This window comes from Cyprinodon variegatus, unplaced genomic scaffold (genome assembly GCF_000732505.1).
Source record: "Cyprinodon variegatus isolate N-32 unplaced genomic scaffold, C_variegatus-1.0 Scaffold15, whole genome shotgun sequence".
NCBI classification, from domain to species: Eukaryota; Metazoa; Chordata; class Actinopteri; order Cyprinodontiformes; family Cyprinodontidae; genus Cyprinodon; species Cyprinodon variegatus.
The window spans coordinates 1153422-1180814 of record NW_015150468.1 but is presented as its reverse complement, the minus strand read 5'-3'; the positions used below and the strand labels follow the sequence as shown (position 1 = coordinate 1180814).

The 27393-nt window shown below is 35.9% G+C and overlaps 5 protein-coding genes across 5 annotated transcripts; 1 reads left to right on the top strand and 4 right to left on the bottom strand.

Annotated features, from left to right (window-relative positions):
- Nucleotides 1–294: 294 nt before the first annotated feature.
- Nucleotides 295–5464, bottom strand: mphosph10 (M-phase phosphoprotein 10). Its single transcript, XM_015385229.1, has 11 exons — nt 5314–5464; nt 3644–4331; nt 3404–3567; nt 3132–3315; nt 2169–2310; nt 1965–2032; nt 1741–1878; nt 1547–1657; nt 1279–1386; nt 960–1190; nt 295–568 (listed from the first exon to the last, which is right to left on the bottom strand). Exons 1-11 carry the CDS (start codon nt 5397–5399, stop codon nt 419–421), a joined length of 2070 nt encoding a protein of 689 aa, XP_015240715.1. The 5' UTR covers nt 5400–5464; the 3' UTR covers nt 295–418.
- Nucleotides 5465–5478: 14 nt separating this feature from the next.
- Nucleotides 5479–11399, top strand: mcee (methylmalonyl-CoA epimerase). The gene is made up of 3 exons (XM_015385215.1): nt 5479–5524; nt 7553–7893; nt 10648–11399. Exons 1-3 carry the CDS (start codon nt 5497–5499, stop codon nt 10798–10800), a joined length of 522 nt encoding a protein of 173 aa, XP_015240701.1. The 5' UTR covers nt 5479–5496; the 3' UTR covers nt 10801–11399.
- Nucleotides 11400–14046: 2647 nt separating this feature from the next.
- LOC107090524 (ferritin, heavy subunit) lies at nt 14047–16223 on the bottom strand. Its single transcript, XM_015383944.1, has 5 exons — nt 15964–16223; nt 15496–15601; nt 14894–15040; nt 14511–14636; nt 14047–14411 (listed from the first exon to the last, which is right to left on the bottom strand). Exons 2-5 carry the CDS (start codon nt 15595–15597, stop codon nt 14253–14255), a joined length of 534 nt encoding a protein of 177 aa, XP_015239430.1. The 5' UTR covers nt 15598–15601; nt 15964–16223; the 3' UTR covers nt 14047–14252.
- A 2464-nt stretch (nt 16224–18687) lies between these two features.
- Nucleotides 18688–22296, bottom strand: LOC107090794 (60S acidic ribosomal protein P2-like). The gene is made up of 5 exons (XM_015384372.1): nt 22179–22296; nt 20140–20263; nt 20006–20054; nt 19051–19143; nt 18688–18803 (listed from the first exon to the last, which is right to left on the bottom strand). Exons 2-5 carry the CDS (start codon nt 20260–20262, stop codon nt 18724–18726), a joined length of 345 nt encoding a protein of 114 aa, XP_015239858.1. The 5' UTR covers nt 20263; nt 22179–22296; the 3' UTR covers nt 18688–18723.
- Nucleotides 22297–26514: 4218 nt separating this feature from the next.
- LOC107090842 (protein lin-7 homolog C-like) lies at nt 26515–27343 on the bottom strand. Its single transcript, XM_015384436.1, has 3 exons — nt 27183–27343; nt 27035–27106; nt 26515–26934 (listed from the first exon to the last, which is right to left on the bottom strand). The coding sequence occupies exons 1-3, from the start codon at nt 27315–27317 to the stop codon at nt 26707–26709; spliced, it is 435 nt and encodes a 144-aa protein (XP_015239922.1). The 5' UTR covers nt 27318–27343; the 3' UTR covers nt 26515–26706.
- Nucleotides 27344–27393: the final 50 nt, after the last annotated feature.

Here is a 27393-nt window from a genome sequence, read left to right as displayed (position 1 = left end):
TTTTTTTTTTACATGACAGACTGCTTTGATGTCAGTTTCATGCTGCAGACAATGGAGACAGTAAGATTGCATTATCTATTTTATAATAATGATCTCAATAAATCAAGGCTAAAAAAAAAGTTAAGACTGAAAATTAACCTTTGCTGAGAGAATCTTAAACAGGCAGACCCACAACCCAAATCAAGGCTCCACTTATTCTTACTGCAGCACATTAATATAAGATATACCGGTACATAAAAAAAAATAAATTTTTTGATTTTTTTGATGAATAAACACAAAGACGTTTGACCAATGTCTACATTTTAATACAAGCAGAAAAAAAAAATACAGACTTTTAGGTTTGGTGTATTGCAACTGTTTAATAAAAATAAACTGTACAATAAAAAAAAGGGTCAACATAAAAAAAAGACATCCGTCATTACAGCTTGAGTTTGCTGACAGAAACATCCTTTTTCTTCTTCTTCTTTGAAGACTGCTCCTTTGCACTTTTGATCTGACTTTTGACCTGGTCCTGTAGCTGAGAGAAGAAGGCTTGAGAGGACCGCAGAGCCTTGTCCTTTCCTTCATCCTGAAAGAAATAAAAGAAAGCATAAGCTAAGTTACTTCAGAAACACACAGAACTATTCAAGGGTAATTGTTTAGTTTGGAATCCAAAAGGTGTGGTTCAACCTGTATGAAAGGAACATGAGTAAGCTGCCAGAACAAATGCTAAAAATAGACAGTCAAAAAAAAAGGTATGCAGGTAAAAAAAAAATGTGCTGATCAATGAATAACTTTTTTTTTCCAGTGGCTTCTGCTGTTAGTGGGTTTGATACAAAAGATTCCTTATTTACAAGCATGAGGAGTGCAAGTTATTGCAAAAAAAAATAGAGCAATGTCTTTAGAAGATTTGTTCACATTAAGAAATAAATCTCAGAAAAGCTGATTCATGCAAAGTAGAATCAAGTAGAGTAACCAACCTTTAGTATTTTGGCTTTGCCTCCCTTTGTGAGTTTCTTTAGGTTTTCAGTGACTTCAGCCTTCGATGGCTTTTTGTTCTCCCCAGTTTTGCTGGCCTCTTTGAGCTTTAACCTCTTCTCCTTCTCCTTAATCTTCAGATGCTTCACTTTCTTCTTGTGCCGTCTCTCACGCTTCTTGTCGGTTGATGTCTTCTCAGTATCGCCCAGTAAGTCTCCAGCCTTATTCTTCTCCTGTTGTGAACCAAAACAGTTATAAAATGTAACAACAAAAAATCTGGTGTGAAAATAAATGTTTCTTAATGTATTGAAGATGGCAAACCTTGACTTCTTCTGGTGCAAGGAGAGTAGCATCACTAGTGCTGACTGGAGCCACCTCCTCCATAGTAATGGATGGGAGGTTAGATACCACCTTGACTTCTGGAACAGGCTGTTAGAGAAAACAAACATGGTTAGCATCATTAGCATCTACAATGTTCTGCTATTCATTAAGATATTTCTTTTTATTTAATTACATTTATTTCATATTGAAATACATTATATTTTAGTTTAGATGGAATCTTTTTAAACAGACAAAAATAAAAACTCACTGGTTTTGGAGTGAAGTGGAAGTTGGAAAGGGCATCCAGCTTCAAGAAGAGGGTGTCCATTAGCGTTTGAATCTCTACATGAGATGGGTTCTCCTCCTGCTCTGTCTTATTCTGATAAATAAAAACAATGATACCATGGATGCTGTTTGTTTGTATGTGATAGAGCGCAAATGTGAAATAGCTTAAGGTCAAACCTGAGTCTGTTTGATGTATTCTTGCTCATAGATTTCTGCTAGACTCTGCTTGCTCTTTTCATGGTCCAAAGTCAGTCGCTTTTTGTATTCAAAAACTTCCTCCTTAGGCTTTTCTTTACGCTCTACATCATCAAATGCCTGATATGAACACAAGATAAAGATAGAGTTTGATAAACAGGATAATAATAAAACAGAGAAGGTAGCCAAACGCTTCTTTGACTGACTTGGTCTTTGATTCTCTGTTTGATAATGTCTTCAAGCAGGAGGGTGGTCTCTTCAGTGATGGAAGGGGCTAAAAAAAACAAAACAAAATACATTATATGGTTTATCTTAAAGGTTTGCAACTTAAACTGCAGTATATCGCATGTTGGTGACACAGTAACTGATTATAGTTTTACATATCCGAAAGCAGGTTAATGCTCACTAACCCATTCTTGATGCCTGATCAAACTCCACATCTTCCTCCAGCATACTGTTTTCTGGACGGGTCTGCGCCGTTACCTCTCCAGATAGCTGCCATGGTTTCTCTGCCAGAGCTGCGTTCTCCAGCTCTTGAATCTTTTGGGACATCTGCAAGGTAGAAGACCAGTAATCACCATTAGCAAATTACAATGAACATTCTTTCACATATTCTTCTAAAAATATGACTTAATTTGAATCCATTCTTAATTTTTTTAATTACTTTTTTTGAAAGTGCATTGAAACAAAATGTTCTGAATTGGCTCTGTATATTAAAACCAAATGGAAAACTCCTTTGAATTTAAATTAACTGTAAAGAGATGGGGTAACTTGTAGTGATCAAGCGTTTTCTGTCCAAGGAATGATTCAAAAAGTGTTGTCATCACAGGATACAGAAACAGCAAAAAAGAAAGATAAACTGTAAAACTTGACATGGAAAACCTTTCTGATTCAACAAGGGCAAAAACAATCGGATTAAGCATGATTAATCAAGTATCAAAATAATTACCAACTAAATCAGTAATCGATTAATTGTTACCTGGAGTATAGAGACTGTAAAACATGTCTTTAGCTGTCAGAGTTACCCACTTAGAGCAGTAATTATTCCAAAATGTTAAAAGCAAAAAAAAGATGCCTTTCTCTGTCAATATGATCTATCCAGAACTCATTAAATAGAACATTTTAGTTTCACCTGGTTTAATTCTGTCAAAAAAAAAATCTTCTTTGAGGAACCTTTTGTTATCCGATTATTAATCAATTAATCGAAAAAGACTGATTAATCAATTAGCAAAGTAACCATTAGTGGCAGCTCTAGACTCAACATGTTTATTCTACAGTTGTGATGTTGCCTTATTTAAAAAATCTAACTTATGGTACCAGAAATGGATGTCAGAATTAGTAAAAAATCAAATCAGCATCTGAAGCTTCGTTACCTTCTCCTGTCGCTTCTCATATGAAGACTTGACTTCTGACTTCTCGGGGCTCGTACTTTTTCCTCCAAATATTTCTTCTATGTCCTCTCCCTCGCTGTCTTCATCCTCCTCCTCGTCGTCTTCCACAGAAAGGTCAAAAGTCACCTTCTTTTGAGATGCTTTAGTTGAACCTCTATTCTCGTCTCTACCATAGAACACAGACATGCTGCCATCAATCTAAAGTGTTTCTGTGACATATGGTTAAAACATCAAATACCTCTGCTTTCACTTACTCAACATCAGCCTCATCTTCATCATCATAATCATCTTCTTCATCATCGTCTTGGCTATCCGCCATCTCGTCATCCTCTCCATCAGACTGCTCATCAGTTTTAGCTGCTTCACTGTCCACCGCATCAAAGAAGTCGGTGTACTTGAGATCCCTGGAGCTCTTTGCCTGCCAAGAAAATCTGAATCAATAAATTTTCCTCATCTGCATCACCGTGCCCTGATGTAGAGTGTGATGTACATACAGTGTTTTTCTTTTTCTTTTTGGAGGACATCATCTCTTCCAAGTCCAAATCATCATCATCCTCATCGGAAGGAAGGTCCTGAAAGTAGTTAATATCATCCTCTCCTTCGTCCTTTTCCTCCTGTTTGTCCATCTCATCGAGAAAGGACTCCATCTCTGACAGTTTGAAGAATTTATCATCGACCTCAGAGGGAACAACTTTCCCTTTGGGGCCAGTCCTCAGGCCTTGCTTTTTCTGCTTTTCTCGTTTCTCAAGAGCATCCACATCAAAATCTATATCAGAATCTTCATCATCAGAGTCTCTTTCTCTCTCTGCCAGCTTTTTCTTTTGTTGTTTAGAAGACTGTTTAGTGTCACTTTCTTCATCTGTCTCTCCTTCCTCCTTTCCATTCTCCTCTTCTTCGTCATGTTCCTCCTCTTCTTCTTCTTCTTCATCATTATCATCATCATCATCATCTGACAGCAAAGTAAATTTGTTTACTAAAGCCTCATCAATGGCATTTTTAAAATGCTTCATTACAGCATTGTTCTGCAGCTCCAGCTCCTGCCAAATCTGCTCCTCATCAAAGTTTTCCACAACCAACTGAGCTAGGGGGCTGCCCTTGTATCCTGCTGGCTCCTGAAATTTTTGGAGGTCATACAGGGTCTTGGTGAGGGAAGTAAATTTAGCTGCAGGTCCATCTTGAAGACTGTAAAAGTTTAAGCAAATGTAAAATCCGTTAGATCTAGAAACACTGTTAAAGTTATACATTTTAAATGGGTATATTTTACCTGAGCAAATCACATCAGTAAAACAGCAAGTTTGTGATCCCAAACACACACAAAAAAAATAAATAAATAAAACATTCAAAACTAAAGTTTAATTCTGAACTTTCATTTAAATTATTCCAAAACTTCTTGGCTCACAGACTTTTAGAATAAAACCAAGCAACTAAACAGGTGTTCATTAAATACTGATGCACAACATCAAAGATGTATATCATTGCAATATCAGTTTGTGCGACATTTAAAGCAAAGAACTGATTAGAGTGCAACAACTGACAACTAATTTTCCAAGAAGTATTATAAACTGGTGTTTTTCATGGGCCAGAAAGGTCTCAGGCAGTAAAGCGTCACAGCAGACTTATGACTACAGAGTAAAATGTCATAGATTCAAGCACTTTGAATTCAGTACCAGGGACATTGTTTTGACAGAAAATCACAACTGCATATTTTCCTCATATCATGTAATCTTAGCCAAGATAAAACAGTAAATAATGACATAATCATGCAAAGGCATAACCCAAACAAACAATCTGTCTATGTATGTATATATATATATATATATATATATATATATATATATATATACACATACATACATACATACATACATACATACACACACACTCTTCAAATAGAATGTAAATAATTTATAGGAACACAAATTCCTCTATGCATACTATATTGCATACTAATATGCATGTTGCTTCGTGGAACCGAACTAATTTTGCTTAAATCGACTGTATTTTGCTCCCACGTTACGCATTTTTGTTGCAATACATCTACATTTTAACTCGATAATGCTACACTCAAGAGCATTTAGCTTTAGCCTTGCGTTAGCGGGGTAAACGTTTAATTTAAATAGCGGAACTTTATACAACGGCTCTTTCACCGGCACAAGGTACTTGCCTCAGAAAGTTTTCTGGCTGGGAAGTGTTGTCGTTTATTATCTGGAGACAGTCTTCCAGAGCTCTTCTCATTTCTATGTTAGCCATTTTCCCTCACATGTGTACCCCGTGCGAGTGTCACAGGTAAATATGCTCTCTCTGAAACCCTTCCGTTGCTGCAGCGTTTTGGTTCCGCGGAACAAACATGGCGTCCGCTATGCTGAAGGTTGCAGGTTCGTGTTTACGCTGATTATGTTAAACACCAAGAAGTGCACTGATCTGTTATTGTTGCTACCTTAATGTAATTTATGGGGCTTTCCCTCCCACGTTTCTAGTGACAGTAAAGGAACTTTATGATAGCTGGACAGAACTATAATCAGGTTCCATCAGTAGTTTGTCTAAAAGAAGGCATTTTCATAAGGTCGCTTCGGAAGCATTTTAATGAAGCAAACCAACATCAGCTTTTATTTGTTTTAATATGCAGAGCAACGCATTCACTTAATTTCAAACGTCAAATAATGCAAGAAAACTGAAATATATTTTTTGACAAAAGGATACATTGTCTTTAGACCAAATATTTGTAAATATTTACAATTTTTGATAATTTGTAACTAATTAGCAAGCCTTCCTAAATTCTATTGGTCAACTACGGAAGAGGATTAGGGCCACTGAGAAAAATAAAAAAAAGTTAACTGACTTTTAAATTTTATTTCAGTATAATGTGAGAAAAAAGTCATAATTCTGACTTTAATCACAAAATTCTGACTTAATCTCAGAATTCTGACTTTTCCTTCAGAATTCTGACTCTAATCTCAGAATACTGACTTTTTTTTAATCAAAATCCTGACTTTAATCTCAGAATTCGTACTTCTCTCTGAATTCTGACTTTTTTAATAGAATTCTGACTTTAATCTCAGAATTTTTCCCTTTTTATCAGAATTCTGACTTTTATCTCCGAATTCTGACTTTAATCTCAGAATTCTGACTTTTTTTCTCAGAATTGTGACTTCTGAGTGCAGGGTATACCTTTTATAATTTTTTCTCAGAATTCTGACTTTAATCTCAGAATTCTGACTTTTTTTCTCAGAATTGTGACTTCTGAGTGCAGGGTATACCTTTTATAAGTACTTGACAAACTGATATTAATGCAAGCTTTTTTCCCCTTTAGTTTAGATCTAAAGATAATGGACTAGGTTTATAATTTTTTTCCATCTTCAGCAATGACTTAAATTTTACCTTAAAGGAGAATTCCGGTTTTTAACACTTTTAGCCCATTTTCTGTAGTGTCCAGGATGAAATCGAATGATCGACACCAAAAGTTTGACAATTGCTCCTGTCTCTGCTTTTTGGCTCATGCAGAATCACCCCCTGGCTGCTTCAGAATGGCTTCCATAGAGCATGTCCGATAATGTCCTTAAAACAACCTTAAACGTTCTTTTTTTAAAATATGCTACTCACCGGGTCGTCAGCGCTGTTCAATGACGTTCCAAAAAAAGTTTCGTAAAGAAAAAACGTTCCTGTAGTGTTTTATTTAGCATTTTGTAAATCCCATTGAGTTCTGTTGGAATAGTCAATATCCCTCCGCCACCGGAAACGGAAATGGGGCCTGTTTACACAGTTGTAGTCTTTTCGCTTCACTCTGTGTACTCCGACGTCGAGGTGCTAACGTCTCTGTTAAACACTTTAAAAAACTCTGAAAATGGAATACGAAAGGTGGATTCTTGATTCTCGACGTCGGAGTACACAGAGTGAAGCGAAAAGACTACAACTGTGTAAACATCCCCATTTCCGTTTCCGGTGGCAGGGGAATATTGACTATTCCAACAGAACTCAATGGGATTTACAAAATGCTAAATAAAACACTACAGGAACGTTTTTTCTTTACGAAACTTTTTTTGGAACGTCATTGAACAGCGCTGACGACCCGGTGAGTAGCATATTTAAAAAAAAGAACGTTTAAGGTTGTTTTAAGGACATTATCGGACATGCACTATGAAAGCCATTCTGAAGCAGCCAGGAGGTGATTCTAAATGAGCCAAAAAGCAGAGACAGGACCAATTGTCAAAATTTTGGTGTCGATCATTCGATTTCATCCTGGACACTACAGAAAATGGGCTAAAAGTGTTAAAAACCGGAATTCTCCTTTAATTTATTAAAAGAAAATGACGAACCATTAATGGAGAAACTCAGTTTTAACTCATTTGATGAAAGCCAGTTTTTAAGTTTCTGCCAGCTCTCATCATCATTCTCTGTTTGTTCAGTGGCAGGCATTTCGAGATGTTCTCGTATCACCCTCCTTAGAGCCTGTTCAACATCAACCCCCCTCCAAGGGGGTGTTCCTGGATCCCTGTGGAAGCTGGGGAAGCTGAACCACATAGCCATCGCCGTCCCCGACATGGAAAAGGCCACTGCTCTGTATCGAGATGTGCTGGGTGCTACCGTTAGCGAAAAGGTCCCCCTGCCAGAGCATGGCGTCTACACTGTGTTTGTGGAACTGGGAAACACCAAGCTGGAGCTGCTCCATCCTCTCGGGGAAAAGAGCCCCATCTCTGGGTTCCTACAGAAAAACAAGTCAGGAGGCATGCACCACATTTGTATTGAGGTAAAATCAAACTGATATTGATTTCAATAAACACACTTTTAGTTTGATCCATAAAGCTCATAACAAAGATTATAGTTATATTTCAAAGCAGGTGACTATTATTAGAACATTTTGGAAAGAAAAACTTGAATTATTCCTTTTATTAATGTCAACCAAGAAGACTTTTCCATAATTATAAGCTGTTTGCATTGCTAATATCAGGACTTTCTTTTATTGATTTATTTTTGGAAGTATTCCTTTTTTTATTTCTTTATTTTAGATTTTAATTTCAAAAAGCTGTTTTTTTAGGAAGCAGACATTTAAATCTTTCATGGTGCGTTCAGACCAAACGCAGTTTCCGGGTGGATTTGGGCGAACACCGCGGGGAGTTCACCGCCCTGTAATTCAAATGCAAAGTGTTTACACCCTGGACGTCGTCAGCAAATAGGATTTTCAGCTACGTGAAGCTGACAAAAAACTCAGCAAGCATGATCATTTGTTAAAATAAAACAAAACAAAAAAGATTATGTTACTGTTGTTTCAGAGATATAATATAAGATACAATAAAGATAGTTTTAAGGTCATTCAGAGGCCAACTATCCCCCATTAAGCTCTGAATTAAATGAAAATTATCTAGACCGCTTTTTCAGTGCTACTTGATTTGTGCAGGTAAAACTATTATGTGCTGCTTTGGTTTTTAAGATAGAATAATTTGTTGCCATCCCAGCAGACACGCTCTTTTTTGCTGATATAAAGTTATTGCATAACATCACATGTTATTCCTGTGCTGGCATTGAATATGTTGGCGGGCATTTTTATGTAGTGGCTGAAATGATTGTTTAATATTTAGTAAATCACCAGCCTCCAAGACCCTCTGTTTTTGACCTGCCGTTACCCTGACAATCCCATAGCATTTCCTGTCAAGGTATCGCTGTCTGTCCGCATTTGACAACAAAAGCACAGGTGAAACTTAACATCATGGACTGCTGCTTAATTGTGCCTTATGAAAAACTTTTGAATCAACTTGGGGAGACCATACATTTTTTTGAAAAGCTCAAAAAACACTGAAAACTTCCCTGTAAATCTACCCCCTCAGAAAGCACTGATGCTGGGCATTGGACAGGGACAGACCGGGTTCTGTGCTGGAGGTAAGGGAGGATGATTAACAATCTTTCTACAACTAAATGAAAAAAAATTTTTTTTTAACCGACTAAAACTAATTTTTTTCTCCGTATTCAATTTTATGAGAAAAAAGCTACAACCAGTTCCTGATTGGCTGCCGTGATGGGATTTTATAGAAAAGTTCAGCTCGTTTCAACTTCAGCAATCACCGCTCTGCTCTCTCCATGCGGTGCGGCTTTTTGACAAAAACTCGGTTCTATCTATTCACACCATAAAAAAGGGGGGGCGGGGAACTCTCTCATCACGTGGAGTTCACCATTTGCCATTTCACTGTCCTTCCCTGCGCAGTCTGTATAGGAATTCTATCTGAATCCACCTGCAATCGCCGTGGATACCGCGTCTGGTCTGAACCACCAATAGGCATACAAAGACCTCTGAAGACAAAATATTCTTGTTTTGTTAAATCACATGAGAAAAAAAACTAAGAACCCATTTTAGATTAAAGAAGCTTATCACAACAGCCTGATGTTAAGACAAATGGTTTCCAAATCTCTAAAACTGCATCTCGAGGTCCTGTTAGGCCTTTGCTTATTTTTTTGTTTCTGGTTTCATAGAGTAGGACCCTTTATCTGTTAGCGATAGCTTTTAGGTCTTAGACCTCCTCCCTTTCCACTACATACCCTTTACCCTCATTTTGCTTTGTATCATCTGCACAATATGCTGTTTAAACCAGATATGAAAAAGTAAAGTCAAAAAAAGCAACTTCCCTCAGTTTTATAAATTCAAGGCCCACAGCACCTGACATTCCTGTACAGATAGTTCAACATATTTTTCATTTTTTACTTGATAAAGATTTAGACTTGTCATGCTTTAAAAGTAGCTTCTTTCAAGCTCTCATAACTAATCAATCCAACTTGTATATTTTTAGGTGGCCTATAAATGTTTAAATACCCATTAAGAACCCTGGTCTATAGAGGGAGAACATGTACAGTGCATATAGACAGGAGTGTAACCCAGAGCCCTCTTGCTATAATGGTACAGTGCAGATAACTGCATTGCTGTTGGCTATACAGGCCAAACCTAGGGAATACATTCTATAACAAATACTCTCTGAGGTTTCCTTAAGAACAAACATTACACATGTTTGTGTTTTTCTTAATAAATGAAGATACAGGTCTAACTTATTTGCTTTACTTTGCTAATCAGGAGAATAAAAGTTAACATTAAATGAATTTAATGTTACAATTCGTTATGATAAGTAGCATGTAAATATTTATAGCATTAGAGATTAGGTTGCTATTTGTATGGAGCTTTGTGACTATTTGATATTCAGGAGCTGGAACCGAAGGTTAAAGAAAACCACCTCAAACAGCTTCACCTTTTTTATCTCAATACTAAAAACAATCTCTTAATAATAGTGAAGATAATTAGAAACTTTAATTTCAACGTACAATGTTGCTGAAATCCGTGTTTGTTCACATTTTGTTTGCTCACTTAAATTTTACTTTAAAAAAAAAGCCCTAAACTGTGCATATGTGAAGATGATTGACAGAGGCGATTCTGTACTCGCTCAGTTTATGGTACAGCAGGGTAAAGTTTAGGATAAACCAACCGCAGATGAATGATTAACAGAGATTTGAATCCTATCTGCAGGTGGACGACATTAACGCCGCAGTGGCTGAGCTGAAGTCAAAGAACATCAGAACCCTGTCGGCGGAGCCAAGGATAGGCGCTCATGGGAAACCTGTCATGTTCCTTCATCCTAAAGACTGTGATGGTGTGCTGGTGGAGCTAGAAGAAGCATGAACATCTCTGCTTTGCATGAACTGTTAGAGGGTCTCTGGTTCATCTACACGTCCCTCAGTGACTCTGATAACACAGTGATAACAGTGTTGTTCTGTAAAGCACCTGTAGTTTCAGGAACTGTTTTCCACTCTTTTTTTTCTAAGTCATTTAAAATGGTGGGGACTTTTTGGCAGTTTCCATAAAGCTAATTCATACTAACAACTCAGTTACTCTTTTAATACTGTTTTTTTTTTGTTTTTTTTTTTTTTGTTTTTTTAACAAAGTGTGTCTTTTTTTTTCTAAAAGAAAACAACGATCTAAAGTTTGCAGCCAATAGTACCCGGCAAAACAGAAATAAAACACCCACACGTTTAACATCTTGGTGTAATTCAGAGAGCTGCACTACTTCATCTGGCAAACATGCTGATTTATCTGAGTGGTAGCATCCAACAATCCTATATGGCCATTATAGAATATTTTTCAACTGAAAATGGTTAAAATTAAAACCAGCACCGCTCAGAATTTTGACCATCCTGATAACCTTGTGTCAGTTTCTACTATATTGCTTTGGTATAATAAATTTTTTGAAACCTATTTTGTATGTAGCTGTAAACTGGGTAAAAAAAATCTTGTCATCTGATTTATTTCACAAGTTTGAAGGATACAAACAAACTTCTTTAACCATTCCCCTCCAAATAATCTATCTAGCTTAGATACTCTGCAAAGGTTCTGCAGGATATATATATATATATATATATATATATATATATATATATATATATATATATATATATATATATATATATTGCCTGGTTATATGCATCGATAACCAGGCAAGAGGGTTAGATTTGTGGCTGGTGACCCTTTTCAATGTTGATTTGGCTGAATGTTTAAATCAGTATACATTATACATATGGTATTTGCATCCTCCTGAGTAGAGAGACAGGCCCACAGCATCACTGATCCTCCTCCATACCTAGCAGAGTTTAATAAGTCCTGTTTTACCTCAAACACACCTGAAATGTATGTTAATTTATTCTTGTCTCATCTAGCTAAAAGTCGAGTTTAAATAAAATAAATGTCCCATAAGGGTAATTTATGATGAATGGACAACAAAGGGCAGTCTAGCCTGTAATTGTCTAATACCCTGTTTCTTTTGTCTTTGTAATCCTTCTCACTTGGCAAGATAAATATAGGTTACCACCCAACACAGTGTCTAGATAAAATGGCCCTCTGTTTCACATTATTTTATCCAAAGCAAAATAATTAAATACCAACCAAATGTCACAAATAATCAATGAATGTTTAAACAAGAAATTCAAAATCAAACAAGACCCAAGATTTTAGCCTGACCTTGAAAACATAATAATGTAAGGCTATGAAGAGAACCTTACGTATAACATATTTCTTATACAAGTCAAGAAGAAGGGAGTGTCTAGTTAAGAAGCACCGTTTGGCAACACGGAGTTTCTTTTGTATTTTCTTCTTTTGTGTTTCTTCCTAACCTATACAGGCCTGGAAGACCAGTATTTGCATTGTGTGAGTGAAGTAAAAAAAACGAAGCATTTATTAAGTTGCCATTTAAATCATTGAATTTGGTAAAAATGTAATTTAGGCCAATATATTTTTTGGTGTTAACATGATCATGAAGTGTCACTATGATTTTAAACCATTTTCTGTATAAATCCCTTTGTACTAGTTTTAATCTAAATACTTTCAGAATCTGAGATTGTAGGGGAGGGACTCTGCTCAGCTGACAGTGACAATGTGTCACTAAAACCTCTCTCACAGGATTCAACAGGGTGTTTGTTTTTGTAAAGCATACCTATGAGTGTCATGATTGATAAAATATAGGTTTGTAATTGGTGTGAATTTTTAAATCAGTTTCACAAACTTTATTCCACCAGAGAAACCCCTTTCTTCTATTGATATATTTGTTCCCAGTTTCTATGCAATGGGTTTTTATTACGGTACAATTTTGTTGAATCACCAATGGAGAAAGCAGCTTAGGTTTCTGAAGGGAAAACAACAGATCAGATTGCAAAACACTAGTCTGGTGACACATGCTACAGCTGAGACATTTCCTGCAAAATGTTTCTTTGGATGACTTGGAAGTTCCCCGATGACCTAACCTTTACATAACAGCAGGATAAATGTTTAGAGTCAGCTTCCACCCCCTCCCACCCCCCCAAAAAAAGGGAACATGTTCATTATAAGGTTTTTTTCAATAGAAAACAATGTCATAAAGACATTTGTTTCACGTGGAACACATTTTATATTCTTTACTGACTTTGAACGAGTAGTTAAAGGCTAAGTTTTGCCTTCAAACCACATGATTACACACCAAGAGTCGTGTTACAGCCTAAACACTAGTGTCCAAAAAGAATTCAAAAAGGAAACCAACTTGAAGATAACAGAAATGTGAAGATAACAGCAGCCACATGTGTTTATACAGACAATCCTAGTCCTGGGTTCTTAAAGTTTTAAAAATGTTTCTTGGAAACACTGAAGGTTGCAGGATACAAGACGAATGCATTTAATTGAGCAGAATTTTTGTTGCCCATAATGGTAGAAATCTGGTTGCGAAAAATTTATAGAAGTGTGAATACAAAAAGGAAATACAAAACCTAAACCCCAAGCAAAATTCTTTATAATCTGAGATTTACAGGTAAATAGCATGGATCTATTGCCTTTGTATAATTAACTTATATTTATAGCAGATCAGCTCACTTAATTCTTCTACAATAAATTGAATGTATAGTGCAGAATTAGACTGCACCTCATAGCCCTTCCAACATCCAGTAATGAACCCAATAATCAATTGGACTGATATTTTAGAAACTTAATGATAGGCATTTTCAGTTTGGATTAGCTTTAACTACAAGTCATGTGTTAAAGGGGATCTTTTGAAGCAATTACCAGAACTAGACCTTAGCACTTAAGACCATTGTCAAATGGTTATTAGTCTCGCTGCAGGTTGATCATTAGAGATGAAGTCTGTACTTGAGATTTGAAGTGAGAAAGTAAACAGCAATTATGCAGCAACACTTTGAGTCCTTAGACGGATGACGAATTGTTCTAAACTTCAGACTGAGATTATATTTTATTTTCAAACAAATTCAGTAACATGATCCTCTACTTTTAGACCGCTATGAAAACATAAAATAAACCCCTGCCCCCATATGAAAGGTTTATAGATTAGTATATTTAAGTGTAAATCAAACCCTTAACTCGTGACAGTGAATAAAATAAACCAGACAAGTGAAAATCCAGAGGGTTGGATTTATTTGATCTCACTTTGTTTAAAACAAGACAGCAAACATGCAGCGACTACATCTACAAATCCAAAAGGTGTTTCAAATAACTGTTGAGCTACAATGTGAATATAATGGCCAATTTCAAGCAGCAGTTATAAAACTTAAGCAAGATATAAATGTCCATAGATGGGAGCCTTTGCAACGTTCTGGACGGATTTAGCTGCTTTCTTTGCCCAGAGTGTGTTTGTCAAACAGGTACTCTGCCATGCCGTTCTGAGGAGCTCCCATGCGGCGCAGGTTGCTCACCCAGTCTCCCAATTCTTTGATGGACTTCACCTGCTCATCAAGGTAATGAGTCTCGATGAAATCGCACAGCTGAAAGACAATTAGACAGAACATTAAGTTTTTAAAATATTCAAACTTTCTGTTAGATGAGGGAGGCATCCAAATTTTATTTAGTGTTGAAAAACTCACATGTGGGTCATTGTGAGTGGAGCAGAGCTTGTGCAAGTCCAGCAGTGACTGGTTCACACTCTTCTCCAGCTGGAGGGCACATTCAAGAGCTTCGACTCCGCTACCCCACTCGTCCCTGTCGGGCTTCTGTAAAACAATGCAGTGTGAAGGTCATAAACACGGGAGACCTTCTCGAAGAGCTCAAGACGAGTCAGTCTCCTCAAACTCTGCAGTTCAACGTTTTACTTGGGTTTGCTTTGAGTGGCCAGGCAAGATAAGCTGGAGATCATTCTCCCACCCTTATTTATCTTTTACCACTCCTCAAATGACATTTTCAAACACGTTATCTAACGTCCTTAAAAAGACCAGAATTTGTTTTTTCCCCCCCTTCCACTGCTTTATACCTTGATGTCCTGCAGGAAGATCCTTCCTCCCCTCTGGTTCTGCAGTTTCATTAGCTTTTCAGCATGCTCACGCTCCTCATGGGACTGATCACGGAAGAACTTGGCAAAGTTGTGCAATGCCTGATCATCCCGGTCAAAGTAGTAACCCTTTAAATATAAAAGAAAATACAAATTAAGAACACAATTCTTGTTTCAATATTTAGAATTAAGTCTTCCAAGACATAATTAATCCAGACAATGGCACATGAAAATTTTTGCGTCAAGTTGATCAAAATCTTGCCATGGTTGGCAAAAAACACCCCTTAGAACACAATCTCAAACAAACCTTTAACCTTTGGTTTAAAAGATAAAAAGTCACATAAGTCTTAAATTCATGTCTATTGCATATTTAAACATTTTAAATCTATCAAACTTTTTTGTCTAACATTTGCACTAAAACATCTCAACAAAGGAGGATTTTTTTTTCTTTCAACTGGAAACAATGCTGGTTTACAGTTCCTCTTTCAGGTAATTGTTCCCCATATGTTAAAGCACCTGTTCCACAAACTTTCCCCACAAAGCAGCTGCTTTTTATTTCCTCAGTTCATCTGGTAGACTCTCACCATAGACAGGTAGACATAGGAGGCGTACAGCTCCAGGTTGATCTGCCTGTTGATTGCAGCCTCGCAGTCCTGGTGGTAGTTTTGTCTCACCTGGGAAGTCATGGTTCTGAGAAAAAAAAAAAAAAAAAGTTTAATTTCCAATCAACTCAACATATTTGTAGGAATTAGGGCGTTTAAAATAAAAATTAAATGCAGTTATATTTGGTAATAATTTGTGAACAAAAATTAAAAGTGATGACTAAGAATAAATCTCCCTTAATTGGGAGAAACAGGAAAAAAACAAGCCAGGCTCTTGTGCGCCATAAACTGCTGTGGGCGTCGTAAAACCGCTATTGCGCCAAATGCCACATGAGCAGCGCCAATGTGGAAAAAAAAAATAAAAGTGGATATATTTGCTTTCTGGAAAACAAACCAACATTAACAATAAAGTCAACAAGGATTAAAATCAAATAGCTAATCTACCCTTACCGTACTGCGGTGGTGTCCTTCGGTTGGTTGCGTTGTTAGCAAAACAATTAGCTCTCAGCAAAGCGTGCTGGATAACTTCGCAGTTTCTCGATGGAAAGCTGAAAATATGCTATTTTTTAAATAAATGATTTGTCAGACAGTTGTAAGGTTGCCGTTCAAGCACTGTTGAAGCAGGTAACCTTCACTGTCTGCTAACGATGATCGACTGTAAGCGTACGTGATGAGCGTCAGTAAATAAAGCTGGAACGTCCCGGAGGGGCGGAGCTTTTCTGTTAGTGACGTTTTTTTTTTTGTTTTTTTTTTTTACTTATGAAAACAAAAATAGCGCAAAAATGGTATCTTTGACACACACCTTTGGAAAAAGTATAATTATTACAATATTAATGTTTGATTAAAAAATTTATTTTCACAAGTTTAAACATAAAATTATATATTTATATATTTTGAGAAAAAAAATACTCTGAATGGCGTCAAAAGTTCCTTAAAGTTTTTTTTTTAGTTTAGCTTAATTCTTTCTTTTAGATCCTTGATCTCTGCTGTCTTTATTTTATTTTTGTTGAATAATCTAATGACACATTTCTGACGACTCAACACGTGAGACTGCTCAGATGATGTAAGGTTAGGTTTGTGTAACAATGGCGTTTACTCATTTAAACAATCATGGATTTGAAGAGTTTCGTTTAATCACGAAATATATATATATATTTTTTTACTTATTTGGTTAATAATAAATGTATGTCCAAATACAACAGGGGAATTACAGCTGATTGACAAATGGAAAAATGTCCTTTGTAAAGACAGAATACAAATTAAATGTTAAAGTTCACAGGTCTGCATACAAAGCAAAGTCTAGATTTAGGCTTATATGTGAGGTCTAACTTAATTCAATTGTTTCTTTTTGTACTGAAATTACTCAAGAGGGCCGTTTGACTTCAAAAGCTGTGAAGCTCCTACCACGGGCCTGACCTTAGAATAGCATGTCCTCGCACCCATAGATGAGGTTACCTGGGTCAGATCTAGTAGAAATATTTCAACAATATTTCCATAAATTTCATAATTCCAGATGTTTTGTCATTAAGTTGTGAAAGGTCCACTATGGTTCATCGTACAACTTTGCTTTTGCAATTTCAGCAGCATAAACCAATGGTAATGATTGTTTTAGAACCAAATGTGGCATATTTTATTTCAACACTCACTTATTGGCATGCTTTGAAGAGCGAACAGTTTTTAAACTACAATTTTGCCTTCTGGTAAGAATATATATATAAAAAATCTTTATCTTAATGAAGTAGGTTTTATTCAACAGAAATTGGAAGTGTCCAAAACATGCCACCTACTGTCAAGCAAGTATTCCTGCATGCTTTAATATACAGGTCCTTCTCAAAAATTAGCATATTGTAATAATGTTCATTATTTTCCATAATGTAATGATAAAACTTGAACATTCATATATTTTAGATTCATTGCACACTAACCGAAATATTTGAGGTCTTTTATTGCCTTAATACGGATGATTTTGGCATACAGCTCATGAAAACCCAAAATATCTATCTCACTAAACGAGCTATGCACCTAATCATCTGAATCAACAAATTAACTTTAAACAACTGCAAAAGATTCCTGAGGCCTTTAAAAATCCCAGCCTGGTTCATCACTCAAAACCCCAATCATGGGTAAGACTGCCGACCTGACTGCTGTCCAGAAGGCCATCATTGACACCCTGAAGCAAGAGGGTATCACACAGATATTTCTGAATGAATAGGCTGTTCCCAGAGTGCAATATCAAGGCCTCAGTGGGAAGAAAAAAAAAAGAGGTGACCAGACCCAGAGGAAGATTGTGGAGAAGGGAATGCCAAAATGCCAGAAGTCCAGTGTCAAGTACCCACAGTCAGTGATGGTCTGGGGTGCCATGTCAGCTGCTGGCGTTGGTCCACTGTGTTTTATCAAGGGCAGGGTCAATGCAGCTAGCTATTAGATTTTGGAGCACTTCCATCAGCTGAAAAGCTTTATGGAGATGAAGAATTCATTTTTCAGCACGACCTGGCACCTGCTCACAGTGTCAAAACCACTGGTTCTCTGACCATGGTATCACTGTGCTCATTGGCCTGCCAACTCTCCTGACCTGAACCTCATAGACAATCTGTGGGATATTGAGAAGACAAAGTTGAGAGACGCAAGTCTCTGGATGATCTAAAGGCCGCTATCGAAGCATCCTGGGCCTCCCATAACACCTCAGCAGTGCCACAGGCTGACAGCTTCCACGCCACGCCGCATGGAAGCAGTCATTTCTGCAAAAGGATTCCCGACTAAGTATTGAGTTCATAACTGTACGTAGTTATTTGAAGGTTGACTTTTTTGTATTAAGATCAATTTTCTTTCATTGGTCGGATGAAATATGCTAATTTTGTGAGATAGGAATTTTGGGTTTTCATGAGCTGGATGCCAAAATCATTTGTATTAAGACAAAAGACCTGAAATATTTCAGTTAGTGTGCAATGAATCTGAAATATATTAATGTTCAAGTTTTATCATTATGGAAAATAATGAACTTTATCACAACATGCTAATATCTTGAGACCTGTAGATCAGTTAACACTTTGCTGTTAGCCATTTTATCAGTTGCTTAAATTCCAGTTGCAATTATAGCATTACATTTTAATTTAGTTAACCAATGGAATACAATTAGATTTCTAAGAACATTTCACCAAAGAGACAGGAAATATGTTTAGTTTTTACAGCTTTTATTTATGACTTAAAACTTTAGTCAAAGAGGCCAAATCCCATGTCGTCATCAGACTCCTCAGACTCTTCTTTCTTCTCTTCCTTCTTCTCTTCAGCAGCTGCAAAACAAAAAAAAAAGAATGTTTAAAGACACACCAAACTGTTTTTCTATAGGTTATCAAAATACAACAAAAATAAACATTACTTCAATTTTGCAAATAACACCAACCCCGTAAATTTGATAATCTTCCAAAGTTAATAAATATATCAAACTAATTTGGGACCATGCATTTCTTATATTTAATACTGCTTTTGTGCCAAGTCTAAACAGAATGAACCAAAAAGGCAAGAAGGTAAAATCCTCACCTGCAGGAGCTGCTGCTCCACCTGAGCCAGCAGCTGCAGAGCTGGCAACAGCTACAGCGCCACCTGATGGCACACTGGCCAGCTTGCTATAACCTAAACAAAGAAATGTAGAGAAACAAAGGAAATGTTAACCATAAGACAGCAAAACAACAGAACACCTCTTTCACAGGGCATTATCCAGCATTTCCATAGATGATAGATTGTTGGTTGTTTCTGAGACCTATTTAAGGTAAAATTATTAGGTTAACAAAAGACTAAACAGTATTAAAAATGTAAGGGTATTTCATTCAATGTATGTAATTTAATAAATTGCTGTTAAGAAAAAATCGATCATGTTATTTAAGACACTGTACAACTGGACCGTTCTTTACTTAAACCTTGACATTTCAAAATTATCTAAACAGAAATCATTCATAAAACAGGTAAATAAAATCCTATTAACATGTCTATTGGTTATTGTCATCAACTTACTCTTATTGGTACCTATTAGGGCAGCCACTAATAATTATTTTGTAAATTGATTCATCTGTTGAATAATTTTTTTAATTAATAAATGACTAATTGGATTGCCAAAGGTTCCTTACAGATTTTTTTTACGAAATTAAACCAGGTGAAACTTAAAACTTTTCCACTTGAGTTTTGGATAGAGCATAATGACAGATTAAAACTTTTTTTTTCTTTTTTTATATTAAACGCAAAATGTTTTAGTTTTTTTAAACAATTTGATATAATTACTGCTCTGAGATGGTCGCTCTGTCAGCTAAAGGCATGATCTACAGTCTCTATACTCCATTTAACAATTGCTTATTAAATTAGTTCTTATACCACTGATCAGAACAAGTTACAGCCACATTTTAACTACAGTAAGAAAAATTAAAACCCAGTCAAATAATATTTGCATAAAACTTCCAAACAACACATTTTAAACAAAAATGTTTTAAAGTAAAACACGTACCGGTGGCAATCACGTCATTGACATTCTTCCCTTTGAGTTCTGAGACGACCTATTAGAAACAGAAAACAATTACTGAAGCTGTGTCCAGCTGCTGGGGAAACCAAAGAGATGTTGCCAAGGGGAAAGAGAAGTACCTTGTTCAGACGGGTGTCATCAGCCTCAATGCCAACGCTCTCCAAGATCTTCTTGATGTCACTGGCTTCTGGGTTTTCATTGCCTCCCAGGGCAGAGAGCAGGTAAGCAGCGACGTAACGCATCCTAAAACACAAGCTTTAATTTAGATATTGATCTATATTTTCATGATTTTTTTCCCCCCTCATCTCAACACATTTTCCAGAGAACGAAACCTCTTGAGGGAAGCAGGACTGCAGTAAAGTTATTAACATATTCACAGATTTGGCTTTTCCGAATTAATAACTCGTTGGCGGATGATTTATTCTACCAAACAGACGGACCGTCTGCAATTTGCAACACTATAAAAATAATCTGAAATATTCAAAAGCGTCACCAAGGAGAGGTGGATAACCACCAAATTAATTTCATGTGTATCTCATGTCTTTCATACTAAATAATTGCTGGATTCAAAAATAATATTTATTTTGAAGAATTTCCCAAAGCCTTAATGACAAATGGCACCTCTATTTTATTATTAGTATAAAATAAGTATAAAATGAGCAACGACTACACTATAGATCACTGTAGTGCCTCCAAACTTGTAGCATGCATAGATAACCTCATCTAGTTCAGACAACTCTTACTTTGGGAAAATGTGCTAAACTATTTTTTTTTTTTATTTTATTGTTATTACAAGCATATCATTTCTTACACACCCTCCCGTTCCCTCAGGTCAGCTGATCAGTTGCTTCTGAGGCTCACAAAGACAAAATGCAAGCTCAGAGGGGACCGTGCTTTTTCTGTGGCAGCTCCTAAGCTATGGAATGATCTGCCTTTGAACATAAGACAGGCCTCTTCTCTTGCTATTTTTAAGTCCCTTCTTAAGACTCATCTTTTTTCCTTGGCTTGTGGCACAATTTGAGAGGTTTTACTTTATTTTATTCTGTTTGTATACTAATACGTATTTTATACCTATCTTTTCTATTTTATACTTGCATTGTATTTTATGATTGTGTACAGCCTTTTAAGTCCTGTCCAGTGTATAAAGTGCTTCATAAAAGATGTTGGTATGGTATGATATGGTGTATATAATTATCAATAACTACACTGAACTTTAGCCCCACCAAAATCACTGTATACATCAGTCACATCCTCCTGGTGATACTATAACTGTTATTATATCAATTAAATACTTTTTTATATTTTGGGGGAATTTTTATTTGAATAAATAATCAATAACTACACTATTATGAACTTTAGTCTCATTAAAATCACTGTATACATCACTCACCCTGCTGGTGATACTATAACTGTTCAAAACAATGGAACATACTTCCTTTCTTTATTATTAAAGAACCAAATGATATATCTTTCTCAGTGAAGAGTCATTAACAAGTTGTGCAACTAAAGATATTTGACGTTTTGTAGGATGCATACATCAAATGGACCATCGAAGCCATTTTTCATTTATTCAACGTTAAACAAAAACACACTGCCTTGCTGTGGTTGTGGAGAGGAGTCTGTTTAGTAGAATAAATCATTAACAAATAAATCTCTTTACTGCAGTGAAAGCTCATGGAGAAAGAACTAAAGGAAGTCGGCGGGGAGAACAGAGTCTAACTTAAGTTTAAAAACCCTCATTATCGGTTACCCATCAAAACAAATATATTAATACCTACAATTCAACAAATAGTGACTTAACTCTCATTTTTAACGGGCTTTTCAGACTGGGTGACTTTGAGATCTGTCAATATGAGCAGTTATCCGCTTTATATCGATATATGGTAGAACAGGCCAATCTGTAAAAACTTGTGTAAAGAAAATCTGGAAAATAGTGTCTTAAATAAAACTTTCATTTTTACAACCATGCCATCCCCTTTCGCTGCTATAAGCTAACTGAGCAATAGATAGCTCACAGTAAAATACAGAAAATAAGGTGAAAATAGCCATCAAAACTGCCCCGAATCTGCTAGTGTTGGAAGATTCTCTGTTTATTTAGATACCGGGAATGTTTAATTAAAGAATAAGGCAGGTTTTGGTTTAAAATCGATACACTTACTTGAGCTAAGAAGGATAACGCGTGTTCACCAGGCGGCAGGCACACACAGAAAGGAAGTTACGTCATTGGAAAAATGCGGAAAAAGCTTTTCTTCTTCTTGAGTAATATAAAACTAAACAGGGTTCATCAGGAGTCCTACTGCACCGGAGGTCATTGCAAGTTCATTTTAAAGCTACGTAGCTTTAATGGAATGTATATATATATATATATATATATATATATATATATATATATATATATACACACACACATATCATAGATCTGAATGTATGACGTGCGTTCATTGATTACTTTGTTCTGCACAAAGTTAAACATGTTGACAACAAAAAAATTACACAAAAATGATCAATTGAGGTCTGGATTTTGAGTCACAAATTTAAATGGAAAAACACTACATGCTCATCCAACTTTGATATAATGCCCTTAAAAGTGGTGAATTTGCCAATCCCTGGGAGTTCTTTGGCCGAGCATCTTGCACAGTGTCAGGCTGTGAGTACAACACCCATCTGTGAATGTTGGGCCTTCATACGATCCTCATGGAGGGGGTTTCTAACCATTTGTGTGTAGACATTTGCACATTTGTGGCCCGCTGGAGGTCATTTTGCAGAGCTCTGGCAGCGCTCCTCCTTTATGAAGTAGCACATCAAACTTGGCACTAGCAAAGTTGTTGTTTTTTTCCTTTTCAGCTGCAAAAATAAACTACAGGTTTTATATGTGAATAGTTTTTTTGGAATTGATAAAGTATTTTTTTTATCCAAATGTTTGGAATGAGATATGATATGCTAGATACAAATGTGTGTGGTACCTTTACTGATAGTGATCATTGCTTGCTTTTTTAAGTTTGTTGGCCTATACTTTTACCTGTGTGATCTGAAAACTGAGTATAGGAGCACTTGTTTTTATGACCCACTTTAAAAGAAGCACTTAGGCACATGTAAATGTAACAGCCTGCATTACTGTTGGTGTGAAGCATGACTTTAAATGTTTAGACAAATAACATTCCAGCTGTCTAAAGAAAGCAGGACCATTAATTAAATAAAGCATAACTGCACCAATCTCCTGCTGTCAAAACTCCTCACAATCTTAATGTTGCTTTGAATGAAATTATTTTTTTGCTTCCATTATCAGCACAAGGCGAACATTATCTGCCAATGTTAATAAAGCTCATATTGATGATTTAATAAGCCTGCATGTGGCACTATTTTGAGACAAAACAATGAGGGCTGTACACTTCCTCTCAAGTAATCACTGCTAACAAAAAATACAGTATCATCACAATTATATCCCTCCTTATTGCCAATCAGTCTGCCTATTAAATTGATATTTAAGATTAAATCTTTAACAATTTTCCCAATGACACAATCAGACTGAGGCCAGCGGATCATTTTATTCCCTTGTGAACTAAACGTTTCCAACTAAAAGACAGGCTGACAAAGGAAGAAAAATAAATACAAATCATTGAAATTTTATAATGTGAGCACATTTATTGAATTTCTGATACAATGTTCTACATCACAACGTTTACAGTTTACATCAGTGTCCCACGGAAAATAAAACAGCCAGACAACACAAAATAATACATCACAACACAACACCATCTACTGATCTCATTATTAAACCAGAATAGACCAACAGATCTTAAAACACGATCAACAATTTGAACAAATGTTTTAAGTTTGGTTTTGGTTGTATGAATAAAAGAACAATCATTTCAGTGCTCGGAAAAGAAGCACCAATATTTGACCGTATATCTTGTCATTCAGAGCTTCCTTCTGGGTAGGCTGAGTTGATATTGCCCTGATATACAGTTAGAATGGAAGTACCGATTCCTGGTATCATTGTTTTATTTAGGAAAAACACTTATAAAAATCGATAAAAGTTATCAAAAGAAAACATTTATAAAAAATATTCTATTAACCGTTTGGATTTACAGACAAGGAAAACCTGTAAAAAATTGAACTCAGACAATGGCCATAGACATTCAGAGGAACTGTGACTATGCAGTGTCAATACCAAGTCTCAGTTTGCTTACTATCTGATATAAACATCTATATGTATGTGTGGATTAAACTAAGCAAGCTGCTGTTGGGTTTCATAGGAATAAGGAATAGAGTTAACTCTATTTTAAGACTTATTTACATGCAACTTAAAAGTAAACTTTAAAAAAAGCTACAAACTGATATCCCAATGTCCAATCTTTGAAATAATTATATCTAATACCTCTATTTAGCAATAAGATAAATAACTTAAAAATAACTAAATGTTGCTTAAATTTCTAGCTACAACTTCATAGTAAAACTTCACCTATAAATGATTAGGAGTAAATAAAGCAGCTATAAACAAGTTTGATATAATTTATAAACCTTATTAAAACTGCCAAGATAAATTATTTTTAATGGGCAAGATAGGAGGCAAAAACGACCTGTTTCTTGCCAAACAGTGAATCTACAATAAACTATGAAAATACTGGCATCTTGACTGCTTATAAAGTCTCAATAACAGGTTTAACTACAAAGGGGTATTTTGTAATGACAGTTTTATTGTAAATTGTACCCATTTTGTACTGATTATAACTTACCAGATTAGCAGTTTTTCTTTTTATTAAGCACTTATCTGATTCCAGTCATGGGGGAAAAAAATCCCTTTTCTCCCTCTGTTCTTATCTTAATTAATTCTTCAGGTCATATAATTTTAGAACAACAAAATTTAAGAAAGAAATGGTGATTGAACTTTTTTCCCCCAACATGACTGTATATCTTAACACACAAAGCTTGATGCCGATTTCACAAGGTGTTGCTGCTTGTTCTTCCATGACATCTTTTATATTAATTTGGCTTGTTGAATTTTACCTGTATTTGTAAACACTGGTCAGTATGACAATGATGTAATAAAGCTGTGTAGCTCCCATGCATCACAGTAAATTTTAGCATCATTTTCATTTGAAGTAGATTGTATGACATTTGCTTGTTTTGCACCATCTATTCCCAAAGTTTGTAGAATGAATTTGCATAGATCATTTATTTGCAATTAGTCTGTACCATTTTTCCATTTTGTTTAACGATTAGGCCCCCCCCCCCCAAAAAAAGGAGTGAAATCTAAAACCATAGCTTTTAAATAAAACAGCACTGAGTTACCAGGATCTATTGTTAATGAGATTTTGTAGATCCCTCACAAGAACCTGACATAAAATCAACAGTAATGTATAATCTCTACAAAAAAATGTGCCAAATAATACTTTATGTAAATTACAGAACTACTAATGGCACATTTTATTGGGAGCTCTATTGTCTCCTGGTGTTGTAAAGAGATTTTGATATCAAATTGCACATTAAATTTAATTCAATTTGTGACTATGTTTAAATTGGCTTTATGGTATGTCTGTGATGTAAGAAGAAGCTAATAAATTAGATATAGATTTCACACAAAAGAACACTTAAAACTACTGCCACTTATACTGATTCCCTTCTGAAAAGGTTAAATCCACTGTGTTACCTATGATTTATTTCCTTCATTGAGCTACTACTGCAGCTCTAGTGTCTCAGTGATGCAGCATATCAATCCTGAGACAACTGTATGGCTTGGACAAGCTACATAACAACAAACACATCTTAGAAATAAAGAAAAAAAAATACATTTGAACTGTTCAATGGGAAGGTTTTAAGACTGTTTTAATTAAAAAAAATAATAATCATTCCTTCTCTGGCAAAGCACGAAATTACTCATTTAACAAATCCTGTTTGTAATTAACAAAAAGAGATTTTACCAACTCAAATTATTCCCAACATAAAATATTTTGTCTTTTTTTTTTTTTTTTTACAGAATTTAAAGATGCAAAGTTTTTTGGGGGGAAAAAAAGCATTAGTTACCATGCAGTGCTATATATACTAATGGAGTGTTTATGAAATGAGAGATTTCAGTGAGTTTTAGGAGTTCTATGCATAAACATAACATTTAAGCACGTTGTGTTAGTTGGAATTAGCAGGCATGCATGTGAGGAACGACACCAGGCTAAAACTTCCTGCTGTTTCTGTTTATCGAAAATCTTTTATTTTTTTTTTATAATGATATAACAATAATTGCATTACCTCCAGGACAGAAATCCCATATCGAGTTACTGCTGTGACTGCATCAAATATTGTTGGCTNTACCAAGCTTAACAGGAAGTAAAGACTTCAAATATATAACTGTGTGTAACCAATCCTTAAAGGATTGTCACTTATTACATTAAACTAGTGAAATCAACTACTACCTTTTAACAGTCTCTGTCAGATCTTTTTATTCTGAAGGGAAAATTCACTTTTCATTTGTAGGTGTACACCTTGTACGATTGTTTCTGATGTGTCAGATGGAGAAACACTGAAGATTTAAACTTGATTGTTTCTGCAGCGGGTACCGATCACAGAGGTCTAAATCCTACTGCATGAGCAGTCTATGGAAGCATCACTTGTAAACTTGCATGCAGCTGTACTTTGAGGAACATCAACTGTCCATAAATGTATTGTCAGGCTAAAGCTTCTAATTTTCCTTACTAATTTATTGAACGTACCACCCCGTTAACAGAGAGAAGTTGGTCCCCTCGTTTAAGGCCTCCATGTCGGTCAGCGATGCCTCCTGGGATGATCCGTGAGATGTAAATCGGGGAGTTTTGTTCCTTTCCACCCATTATATTAAATCCTAAACCTTCTTCCGTCTTGGGCAGTTCAACCACACGTGGATGTGAGTGTCCCTCACTTGCTGCGAAAGCTGCCACTGTTGCCTAAAAAAACAAAAAAAAGTTTACCATTTGAAAATATGCTGCCTTCCACTGCAATAGGAATTTATGACTGTTCTGTATGAGCAAGTAGCTCAAGGTTTACCTTAGCTGTGGCGTTGGCTCGCACCTCAGGACTGCTGTTAATGTCCACAGTTTCATACACATGTTCATAAACCTATAAGAAGTATTAGACTATAAACCAATGCAGGATAGAAAATAGCCTACATAGTCTGTTACTGAAAGCCCCTTACTTCTCTGACAGCGTTGCAGAATTCACTCTGCAGGACCCTCTGCAGCGCCTGCAGCTTCTGAGGGGGAACTTCTCCCGTCCTCTGTAGCTTATCCAGCAGCTCAATCGCACGGTTGATATCTGTCAACCAGAACATAAACAGCTCCGTCACTGTTTATTATTCACCAACAAAGCAAGGTTCATGATTTTGTGGGTGAAAATTAGATGCTGCA